The following is a 12063-nucleotide window of genomic DNA, read 5'->3' as shown; positions in this document are numbered from 1 at the left end:
GGGAAGGAAGCTTCATGGAGATGGAGATGTAATCATATCTGCCATCCTTGTCCCTGGCAAAAAAAGATTAGACCGTGACGTAGCAGAGAGAAAACATACAACAGCAAAAGGAAGGAGGAAAAAACAAAAAAAACAAGACTAAGGAAAAGAACTAATGTGTTTCCGTCAACAACCTGGTGAAAATATGAGTAAAGCAACAAAATGGTGGCTTTTTTTTTTTTTTTATCTATGGCAGCATCTGCCATAAATAGAATGCACAGTACCTGAGTCATCTTCATTCTAAGGTTGGCTAGACTGGGGACATTCCTGGCAACCCAGTGGTTAAGACTTGGGGCTTCCCCCATAGGGGGTGTTGGTTCAATCCCTGGTTGGGGAGCAAAGATCCCAAATGCCTCGTGGGGCAGCCAAAAAGAAAAGAGAGAGAAAATTTATTTATGGGACTATCTTGCTGTAGTCCACAGGGTGGCAAAGAGTCATACACGACTGAGTGACTGAACTGAACAGAACTTGGTGGTCTAGTGGTTAAGACTTCGACTTCCAATGCCGGGGCGCGGGTTTAATTCCTGGTCAGGAAACTAAAAGCTCACATGCCTTGCAGCCAACAAATTCAAAACATAAAACAGAAGGAATACTGTAACAAATTCAATAAAGATTTTTTTTAAATGGTCTGCATAAAGAAAGAATAGCGAAGCGGGTCTCACAGTCATAACAAAATTCACAGGGACTCAAATGCTAGAGGTCAAGCCAGAACTTGGGGCAGAAATGATAAGAAAATAACTTAAATGGGCAATATGCCTTGAATTTCACAGATTAAAGGCATTTTAAATGATATTACAAAAATTCTGATGGATAAAATGGAATAGCCTTGGCTCGAGTTAGCAGCAATGAATAGACTTTGATTTTAAATCTTATCTGTCCCAGTACCCACATGCCATAACTTTGGAAACTTTATTGAAAAAAAAAAATTGAGTAAATTCTTTTCTTGAGATCTCGCTTTACAAATCAAAAATGCACCAACTGGTTAGTAAACTGAGTCACTACCTATTGTTCTTTGGCAATCTTTTAAAAAATCAATCAATCAAAACCCTTGTTTACTTACCCAATGAATCCATGTCCAGCTCATTGCAGTAAAAAGAGATATCACTGTCACAAAACACAGTCTAGGTCCCTTAATCCAGCCTCTTTTGATCTCAAAAGGTGGTAACATTCAGTTCAGAGCTCACTCATCTGTAAATTGCATCACATTATCTCTGAGTTATTTAAGAAGCAAGCTCTGTTTGGTTTCAGGCATTTTAACCTGCTAAAGGCCAGAAGGGTTTGCCACATAATTTCAAAGGTCTTCCACTTACTACAAACCGTCAGAGAGAGCAAAATGATCGAACCCATCGGGAATCAGTACGTTGTGGCCAGGCCAGTGTATTCTGCAAATGCTTTTGGGGAAGAACATAAGAAGAAAGAAAGACATCATAAGACACCTCTGGACCATCTCAAAAAGTTGTGCGGGTAAGATATTTTCTGAAGTACTGGCATTAGGAGTAAGTGAAGCACTTTCTCTGAAATTTTTAAGCTTCCAAGTTCTTTCTAGCCCAGTCTCCAGAGTCAGGCTTTTTCATCTTTGATTTCCAAACCTCCTACTCCAGGGCTAGAGAGGTAGTCTATGAAATGAACACCATCTCAGCTCTCGACACAACCTTTCCATATCAGAAAACTGATAGATGAGGACAGAGGAAAATTTTCTGTCAAGTGTTGTACAAGTCAAGCTGAGGATGACAGATAAGTTCTATTGTGGCTAAAAGAAATATTTTTCTTTAAAAAAAAAAAATCCTTTGGTGGTAGTCAGGGCAGCTAGTATGTGTAAAGAGGTGAATATTAGTGGGAAGATTAGTGAAATGATATCATCTTTACCAAATTTCCATCTACAGTAGGTACTAAACTTAAAATTGGATATTAATTAACTGACCTATGGTTTTCATTGTTTCAGCTGTTCTGCACAAAAGGCCAAGAAAATTGCCTTCTCTTTGTTCCCCATAGCATCTTGGTTGCCAGCATATCGCATAAAGGAATGGCTGCTCAGTGACATTGTTTCTGGAATCAGCACAGGGCTGGTGGCTGTACTGCAAGGTAACTTTTTTTTGAGATGTAATTTATATATCACAGAATTCATCCTTTTAATGTGTAAATTCAGTATTGGGTTTGTTTGTTTGTTTTGGATTTTTACAAGGTTGTGCAACTATCACGGCTAAATAATTCTGAGACATTTTCACCATATCCATCCCCCCAAATCTCTTGCAAATCACTTTCCATCCTCCCTCCACCCAGCCCCTTGACAACAACTTTCTGTCTCACTGGAGTTATCTATTCTGGACGTTTCATGCAAACAGAATCACAGAATATATCAATCTTCTGTGTCTCGTTTCTTTCACTTAGCATAATGTTTGCAAGTTTCTCCCATGATGTACAAATCCTTCATGTACTTTTATGGATGAATAAGATCCTGCTCTATAGATACACCACATTTTGTTTGTCCATTCATGAGTTGATGGACATTGGGCTGTCTCCACCCTGTGGCTTTTATGAATAACATTGATACTATTATGATCACTTGCACACAAGTTTTTGTATGCATGTATGTTTTAATCCTCTTGGGTATATACCTAGGAGTATAATTGCTGTGTCATATAATAATTCACTAGCAATGGTGAAGATTCAAATTCCTCCACATCCTTGTGAACACTTGTTACTGTCTGCCTTTGTTATTTTAGCTATCCTACTGAGTGTGAAATGGTATCTCATTGTGGTTTTGATTTGCATTCTTCTAATGACTTACGATGTTGAACATCTTTTCATGTGCTTACTGGCCATTTGTATATCTTTGGAGAAATGTCTATTTAAATCTTTTGTATATTTTAAAATTAGGTTATGTGTCTTTTATTTTTGAGTTGTAATGATTGCTTACACATTCTGGATAATAGACCTTTATCCAACATAGGATTTGCAGATAATTTCTCCCTTTCTGAGGGATGTCATTTCCCTTTTTCATAGTATCTTTGAAGTACCCATTTTTACATTTTGATGGAGTCCAGTTTATGTGTTTTAAATTTGGCCGCTTATGCTATAGGTGTCACTAAGAAACCCTTGCTTAATTCAAGGACACAAAGGTTTATACCTAAGTTTTCTTGCAATAGTTTTATAGCTTTAGCTCTTAACATTTACATCTTTGATACATTTGAGTTAATAAAACAAGTTTTAGGGTGCAATCTTAAATACTAGAAGACCCTAATGAAAACTTCTATGATCCCTTTGCATGAAATAAAAACACTCATGCTTGTATATTTACAGGTTTAGCATTTGCTCTGCTAGTCACCATCCCCCCAGGCTACGGGCTATATGCAGCCTTTTTCCCAGTCATCATCTACTTTTTCTTGGGCACTTCTAGACACATATCTGTGGGTAAGTGAATTACTGGGCTGATTAGTGCTCATTGCTTTTTCTTTATGAATGACATTAGCCATGTGTTGTGTATGCGTGCTAAGTCGCTTCAGTTGTGGCTGACTCTTTGTAAACCTATGGACTGTAGCCTGCCGGGTTCCTCTGTCCATGGATTCTCCAGGCAAGAACACTGGAGTGGGATGCCGTGCCCTCCTCCAGGGGATCTTGTCAACCCAGGGATCAAACCCACGTCACTTGTGTCTCCTGCACTGGCAGGAGGTCTCTTCACCACTGGTGCCACCTGGGAAGCCCCAGTCATGAATTGTGTCAATTCCATATTGTGCAGCATCCAGAAGAGGAGTCATAATTTCTTGTAATTACAAATTAGAACTGGGACTTGGGAAGGAGACCAGAACTCCAGATGGTAGTCTTTCTACATGCTACATTTTGGATGAAAGACAACTGTGCAATGGGGAAGCATAACGACTACAATTCACCCTCTCTTTATTAGGTCCATTTCCAGTTCTGAGTATGATGGTGGGAGCAGTAGTTGTGAGATTAACCGCAACAGACAATACAGCTGATTCAACAATCGCGAATAGCACAATGAATGATTCATCAATAGATGAGCAGAAGGTGATGGTGGCTGCCACAGTTACAATTCTTTCTGGAATCATCCAGGTGAGCATTTTGTCACATAATCTACCCTCCCCAATCTGTGTGTCCTGGCTGGTACATATCTTTCTGGTTTTTCTCCTTCTTGCCACCCCTCCCAACTCTTCCTGTTAGTTTGTGTGCCTCCTTCAGTGACCCATTGGAAATAATTTAAGAAGAGTCACTCATGGCAACCATAAGAGGCGGGACAGATTTACTTTGCAAAGAGGAATGAACGTGGGTCTGGAGAGTAGGAAGAATGAGAACATGGAGGCACATGTGATGACAAGTAAATGCTGAATTCAATAAAATACCTGGGAATTGATACATTCACAGTTCTTACTAAACAGAACTGCATGCAAGTAATAGAGAAACTGGCAGCTTGGAAATTTTTTCTCATTTCACATTGTGTGTGTGCTCAGTCACTTCATTTGTGTCTGACTCTTTGCCACCCCATGGACTATAGGCCGCCAGGCTCCTCCATGGGACTATCACAGCAAGAATACTGGAGGGGGTTGCCATTTCCTACTCCAAGGGATCTTCCCAACCCAGGGATAGAACTGGTGGCTTCTGCATTGGCAGGCAAGTTCTTTACCACCGAGTCAACTGGGAAGCCCAATTTCTTATTGAAAGTGAAAGTGTTAGTTGCTCAGTCATGTCCAACTCTTTGTGACCCCATGGACTCTGTCCATGGAATTCTCTAGGCAAGAATACTGGAGTGGCTTGCCATTTCCTTCTCTAGGGGATCTTTCTGACCCAGGGATAGAACCCGGGTCTTCCACATTGTAGGCAGATTATCATTTCAGCCACCAGGGAAGCCCTGAAGCTTACCATCTGAGCCACCAGGAAAGCCCCAAATGGTAAAGAATCTGTCTGCAATGTAGGATAACCGGGTTCCATCCCTGGGTCGGGAAGATACCCTGGAGAAGAGAATGGCTACGCACTCCAATATTCTTGACTGGAGAATTCTATAGTCCAGATAGATTAGGGAGGGGCTTAAAGACTTACTCCCAAGCCACACCCCCACCACCATGACTGGCTTGTAAAAAATGTACCTGTTCTCAAGATGTTAGATAGTGATAATGTCAAACTCCTCAACGTGTTGCCTAAAGACAAAAGGGTAAAAAAAGTCAATTCAAACCAAGACATCAGTGGTGTGTCGGTTCAATGATGGGGTCCGAGTGCATCTCCGATTCTAGTGCTTTTGCAAACTCACAGCTCAAGTTGCATTCTGGTGACAGGAGTGGAGAGTCAGGCCAACTTTCTATATCCATTTACATTATTGCAAAAGCCTAATTCTTTGGGGGGAATGAACCAGTTTTGCCCTCAGTTAAAATCAAGCAGTTTTGATGTCATAAACAGTTATTTGTATTTTCCAACAAAAGTTGACCAACTTGTTTGAGGGAATCTGAATGGATGCTTGCCCATGCATGCGACAGCAACCAAAAAACTGAAAAATTTATGAGGGCTGATGTTAGATAAAATTCTGCTATGAAAAGTTTATGGGTGAGTCTCCTAAAAATACCTTGCCTTCAAAAGAGGGAAGAAAAGAAACATGCTAGTTCTTGGAGGTGTACTGAAATGATGTGCTATTTGAACACCATGTAACATTTGGGGCGGGGGCAGGGATGAGGGACGCAGAGGGAGGTACCTTAATGGGAGGTGTTCCAGGAGGTTGAGACACTTATTTCTTCCAGACCCAAGAGTGGAGGCTGAACCTCCACAGTCTGAACCATCTCAGTGGTTGATCTTTCAGACTGCCGAGGTGTGTTGTGAATCTGCACTAACAAGGCTCTGCCTTCTCTTTGCAGTTGCTGATGGGGGTTCTACGGCTGGGCTTCGTGGTGATTTATCTATCCGAGTCCCTTATCAGTGGCTTCACCACCGCTGCCGCTATTCATGTTTTGGTTTCCCAGCTCAAATTTATGTTTCAGCTGACAGTCCCAGCACACACCGATCCATTTTCACTTTTTAAAGTGAGTATTTTTTTTTGCCTCAAAGATAAGGAAGGAATACATGAAATTCACTATCATGTTTCCCAGAGAACTTTCCTTCTGTGCCTTTGCTGGGGGGCTTACCTAACAACTTCCAGGAAATCAACAGGCTGTGAAATGTATTCACATGAAGAAAAAAGTTAGTGGCAAAGAGAACAACCCTGAAAATCTATCACAACTCCCATGAAGCTGATGTAAACAACAGAAATTAAGTACCACTTCTTTTAGATTTGACTCTTCTGTATATTTTAAAAGAAAAAAAGTGATGGGGCACATGATGAAAAGCTTTGTCCCGTGTTTTAAAATCTTTCTCAAAATCTTATGGTGAAAGAAATGTGCTAATTGGATGGCACTGCTTCCCTATTTCTAAAAAAGCATGTCTTGTTTTCTTAGAATTGAAATTCTTCGGCTCTTATGTATCCTTGTTTATAAAGCAAAAGGAAATTGGCCTCCTCTAGAGGATGTACTATAGAACAGTGTTATTAGCGCCTCTGAATTTATATATTTATGTCCTCACTCTTTTTTTTCTCTTGACAGTCTAGCTAAAGGTTTGTCTCCTTTGTTTATCTTTTCAAAAAGCTAGCTTTTAGTTCCATTGATCTTTTTTCTTCTTTTTTTTTTTTTTTTAGTCTCTGCTTCAATTCTTCCCCCTCTGTTCTTTGTTATTGCCTCTTTTTCCTGACTTTGGGGCTTGTTAGTGCTTCTATCAAGACAGTGTTTGGGAGTCTGAGACAAAACTTGCTCCAAGTTGGAACCAGAACTCTCTCACTCCCATTCAGAGCTATTCCAGAAGTATAATCTTTCGGGAGTCATTTGGGATCCAGTCTGGGCCTGCTTGAGCTGTCCAGATCCCATAGGTATGGAATCCAACTGGCCTTGAGAATTAAGACTGTAAACAGTGCACAGCTAGCCAGGAAACTATTTTCCAAAGTGACAGAGAGAGTCAATGAAGCAGTATAAGGGGTCTGAACCTTAAAAAAAAAAAAAAAGCCAGGGATTAAGGGGATACATGCTAAGAAAAACTATCAGAGGTGAAAGGAGACAGAGCAATAGTGTTGAGCATGAAATTAAAAATGAAGTGTACATACAGATGATTCACTTTGTTGTACAGGAGAAACTAACATAGCATTGTAAAGCAATTTTACTCCAATAATAAAAACAAGAAACAAACAAAAAAACCCCGATGGCAATGAGACCTAAGAGTAGAAGAGACCAGTTATAAAAATGTGAAAAGCATTCCAGAAAATTTGACAGCAGATGAAGAGCATCGCTAAACCAGTGTGATGACAATGCTATGCTAACTTACTCTTCTCATCATCTCCATGCTAGTCTCTATAATTACTAGTGTTTAACATGAGCAGAACAGGCAATGCTATCCATCTATCAGTGCTTTCATGTCTTACGTTTATTTTTATGTATTTGGAATTAACTGTTGTATCCAAATTACACATTAATATAGCACTTGGGTTTTTCAATTTTTATACTTTCAGGTCCTAGAGTCCGTATTCTCACAAATAGAGAAGACTAATATTGCAGACCTTGTGACATCCTTGATTATCCTGTTGGTGGTATTTGTGGTTAAAGAAATAAATCAGCGCTACAAAGCCAAGCTTCCAGTGCCCATCCCAATTGAACTCATTGTGGTAAGTGATCATCTTCAGGTTTCATTTCATAATTCGTTTGCCTTGTGTTTTTTTTTTTCTTTTTTAAAATTAATTTATTTATTTTAACTGGAGGCTAATTACTTTACACTATTGTGGTGGTTTTTGCAATACATTGACATCAATCAGCCATGGGTGTACATGTGTCCCCCATCCAGAATCCCTCTCCCACCTCTCTCTGGGTAGTCCCAGGACACCGGCTTTGAGTGCCCTGTTTCATGCATCGAACTTGGACTGGTGATCTATTTCACATATGGTAATATACATGTTCCAATGCTATTCTCTCAAATCATCCCACCCTCACCTTCTGCCTTGTGTTTTTCTGTTGAAAGCCCTTCCCTCTCTGTAAATTAGGAGGTTTTAGTGAGACAGGCAATCTCTCTGCAGTTTCTGGTATGACATTTAGTATAGTATTTCTCTTCATTCATAATTTAATAACTTGCTTTGATGATTTGGGGTTTATTCTTTCCACGTAAGGCAAGAGAGCAGCCCTCTGAGAGGTCTGGTGTTAGACTCATTGGAATGAAGCTGTGGTTCTGTTTCAGTAGTACATTAGAATTGCCTTGGGACTTTTCAAAAAGTAGCCAAACCTGAGCTTGAGATTTCTATGTACTAGGTCAAAGGGTGGCCTTTGGCAATGGTACTTTTTTTTTTTCCAAAGCAAGACTCCTAGTGACTTTTCCCATTTCTAACTTGGGCAATTTGCAACTTTGCAGACTGTGATCGCAGCAGGTGTGTCCTATGGCTTTGACTTCAAAACCAGGTTTAATGTGGCTGTGATTGGGGAGATGAAACCTGGGTAAGTGTCTTTCTCATGATGGCATCTCCAAGCACCAATTGGAGAGTTAGCAGTAGTGACAGAGGACTCTAAGCTGAAATGCATTAACCCAGTTCAGCACTCTCCCTGTATCTGGCATCCATCACTCATCCAGGAGGAAGGCTCACTTCTGTTCTTCTAGGAATAAGTCACAAAGGACATCAGGTCTGCAGTTCTTAATATCAGAAAGTGTCTCCATGTGAAAGAACTCACAAATCAGAGAAGGGATTCACATGCACGTAAAAGCAAGATAGTAAAAGTAGAAAGAGAGGTTAAACTTGTTCCTTCTCGTAAAAAAAAAACCCGAGAGAAACCAGATTTCCCTGGCCATTAATTACCATAAACATTATGTAGTGTTTTGTTTGAAGTTACTGGAGCCAAGTTCCGATAGTTCAAAGGAGACGCTGAAGGAATACCTGCCACAAACTGCTTGAGCAATCCAGATGGGCACACTCTGTCCTTTCTCAAGATCAAGTTCAAAACAAGCCCAGAGGAACTCTTACCGCTCCAAAAGTCTGGGAGGTGCAGTTTGTACAAGGAGTTTGAAAATGTAGCCCATTGGCTTTATTCAGTTGTTGAGGGAGATCCAGTTTTGCGCTCTTTCCTCTCTCTGCCTTCTGACCATCATATCAGTTTCTTCCAGCTTGCTTACCAAGGAAACGTTGTATTCCTGGTAATGAAACAAAATGAAAACAAACCAAAAATGAAAACCTTCCCTCCTTCCCATACCTAGGAATATTTAAGAATTACTCTAGGAATAAGAATTTATATGCATTGCATTGTTGACTTAAAAATAACTAACTTCTAATGGAAAGTGAAAAGTGAAAGTGAAGTCACTCAGTTGTGTCTGACTCTTTGGGACCCCATGGGCTGTAGCCTACCAGGTTCCTCCATCCATGGGATTTTCCAGGCAAGAGTACTGGAGTGGGTTGCCATTTCCTTCTCCAGGAGCTCTTCCGGACCCAGGGATTGAACCTGGGTCTCCTGCATTGTAGGCAGATGCTTTACTGTATGAGCCACCAGGGAACTTCTATTAGAAGCAAATATATATTTTAAAGCAAAAAATATTTTTATCACCAGATAAAAATGTGTTATAATATTTAGATCACAAATATCACTTTATTTATTTATTTATTTTTTTATTAGTTGGAGGCTAATTACTTCACAACATTTCAGTGGGTTTTGTCATACATTGACATGAATCAGCCATAGAGTTACACGTATCCCCCCTCCCACCTCCCTCTCCACCTGATTCCTCTGGGTCTTCCCAGTGCACCAGGCCCGAGCACTTGTCTCATGCATCCCACCTGGGCTGGTGATCTGTTTCACCATAGATAATATACATGCTATTCTTTTGAAACATCCCACCCTCACCTTCTCCCACAGAGTTCAAAAGTCTGTTCTGTACTTCTGTGTCTCTTTTTGTGTTTTGCATATAGGGTTATCGTTACCATCTTTCTAAATTCCATATATATGTGTTAGTATGCTGTAATGTTCTTGATCTTTCTGGCTTACTTCACTCTGTATAAGGGGCTCCAGCTTCATCCATCTCATTAGAACTGATTCAAATGAATTCTTTTTAACGGCTGAGTAATATTCCATGGTGTATATGTACCACAGCTTCCTTACCACAAATATCACTTTAAATGGTAGAATTAGGCTGAAGTTGAAAGACTGTTTCTAGGGTTTCTCTCCACTTTGCAACTTTCAAGTGATTATACTTTATCTTATCAGAAGGATTTTGGAAATAAAAGATAAACTTAAGATCACTGAGTTACAGTGACATTACTTAGTAAATGTATTTTAAATGTCAATGGACCTCTCTCCACAGCATGCGTGGGTGAAGAAGGGGGTGACATATTTATAGATCATCACACTCTACAGAGAGGCAGTGTAGCCCAGTAAGCAAATTCATGCTTTCTAGAGGCAGAGTGCCTGGAATTTACTCCAGACTCACTTTCTGACCTTAGGCAAATAATCAAACTCTGTGCCTTATTATCTTTGGCTATAAAAAATGGGGCTAAAAATAGTAGTTATTACATAGGATTCTTGTAAGGATTAAGTGAGTTAATACCTGCGATGTCCTGAAGTGCCTGGCCCACTGAAGTGTTCAAACTGCACTATTGCTCTTCTTGCTTTGTCACCTAAATTACTGTACCAGACACTTTACATGCTTTTTTCACTCCCACTTTTTCTGAGTGATGATTGAATGAACATTTCAAATGCCCACTGGTGTTTGCAAATAGAATATAAGTGAAAGATAATGATTATTCATTATTGCTAATCTGCTATTAATGAATATGACATCTTAGAAGTGACTTTGTGAAGTCATGTACACTGAATGCAAATACTTGGCTAAAGGAGAGAGATCATGGAAATAGTAAACAGAACACAAAGGATATATTCAGATTCCAGAGGGACACTGGAATAGTAACTAAGAGGCACTTTGTACTTTACAGTGTGTGAATAGTATTCACATTCATTGTTTTATTTGACCCTTCCACAAAAATTATGAAGAAAAGAGAACAAGTGTTATTATCATCACTTTATGATTGAGGAACCTGGGTAAGTAGCAAGCGAGGAAATCAGTCCAGTTTTCGGACTGCAAATCCCCATCACATCATTCTGCCTATGGCATTTAGAGGCTAGAACAAAATAATAATAGCAGGCTTCTGGGTATTTTGGTATAAAATGCAAATTGTATCACTCATTTTATATTTTACATATATAATATTCCTAGCTAACTTTCTGATTTATAAAAGCTGCAGAATACAAAATAATAGTACTTCTTCAAAATTAGAGCTAAAACTGTATTAACACTTACAAAACATGAGCAGCAATTAAAAAAGAATTGAATGGACCCAGTTAACCCAGTTGTAATAAGTTTTACATCAGAAACAGATGTTTATAGGAGCTGAACATTTTCGTAAATATTATTTAACTGCTCTAAGTCCATGCAGTATAAACACAGACACATCATCTGTGACTTCAATGTTTCCCTGATACAATCTCACTTTAATTGAAACCCACCCTCCATCACAGCCACAGTTGGCTATAGCCGATAGTGGAGCTCAGGGCAGAGTCCAGCACTTGTTTGCTAAGAGTTTTCCGTGAAAGGTTATTGTTATCAATGGAGGGAAGAATATCTTGCTTTCCTTGTCTCAGAACTGTGTTTGCTCAAAGAGCCTTCATCCATGGATAACTATTGGAGGCATCATGAGCTTCGCTTTGTAACCCAATGTAACAATACAGCTGGGATCTGAGATGTTTTGCTGGAAGCTTATATTGATCTCAATGTACACTGTAATGTAGCTATCCTAGCAAAATCATATCAGATTTATCACTATCATTAGACTAGTTTTACAATCTTATATCAAATCCAGGCAGCATTGCTTTTCAACATTAAGATAACAGATTGCAAGGTATTCAGTGGTGCTAAATTCTTGCTAGTCACACTTGAAAGGCACAACTCAGCCTAGAATGCGTTCGTTCAATCATTGATTTGCTC

At 39.6% G+C, this 12063-nt stretch overlaps 1 protein-coding gene across 3 annotated transcripts in view; it reads left to right on the top strand.

The window, feature by feature from the left end:
* SLC26A3 (solute carrier family 26 member 3) overlaps positions 1-12063 on the top strand; it is a 34160-nt gene that overhangs the window by 5695 nt on the left and 16402 nt on the right. For all 3 annotated transcript variants that reach the window (XM_061165256.1, XM_061165255.1, XM_061165257.1), the window contains exons 2-8: positions 1288-1503; positions 1982-2121; positions 3340-3450; positions 3941-4110; positions 5895-6059; positions 7568-7720; positions 8455-8537. In XM_061165256.1, coding sequence (XP_061021239.1) covers positions 1288-1503; positions 1982-2121; positions 3340-3450; positions 3941-4110; positions 5895-6059; positions 7568-7720; positions 8455-8537 — 1038 coding nt within the window. The remainder of the gene's footprint in view (positions 1-1287; positions 1504-1981; positions 2122-3339; positions 3451-3940; positions 4111-5894; positions 6060-7567; positions 7721-8454; positions 8538-12063) is intronic.

Source organism: Dama dama, chromosome 18 (genome assembly GCF_033118175.1).
Source record: "Dama dama isolate Ldn47 chromosome 18, ASM3311817v1, whole genome shotgun sequence".
In the NCBI taxonomy this organism is placed as follows: Eukaryota; Metazoa; Chordata; class Mammalia; order Artiodactyla; family Cervidae; genus Dama; species Dama dama.
Note: the sequence above shows the minus strand (reverse complement) of the source record. Positions and strands in the feature narration are given on the sequence as shown.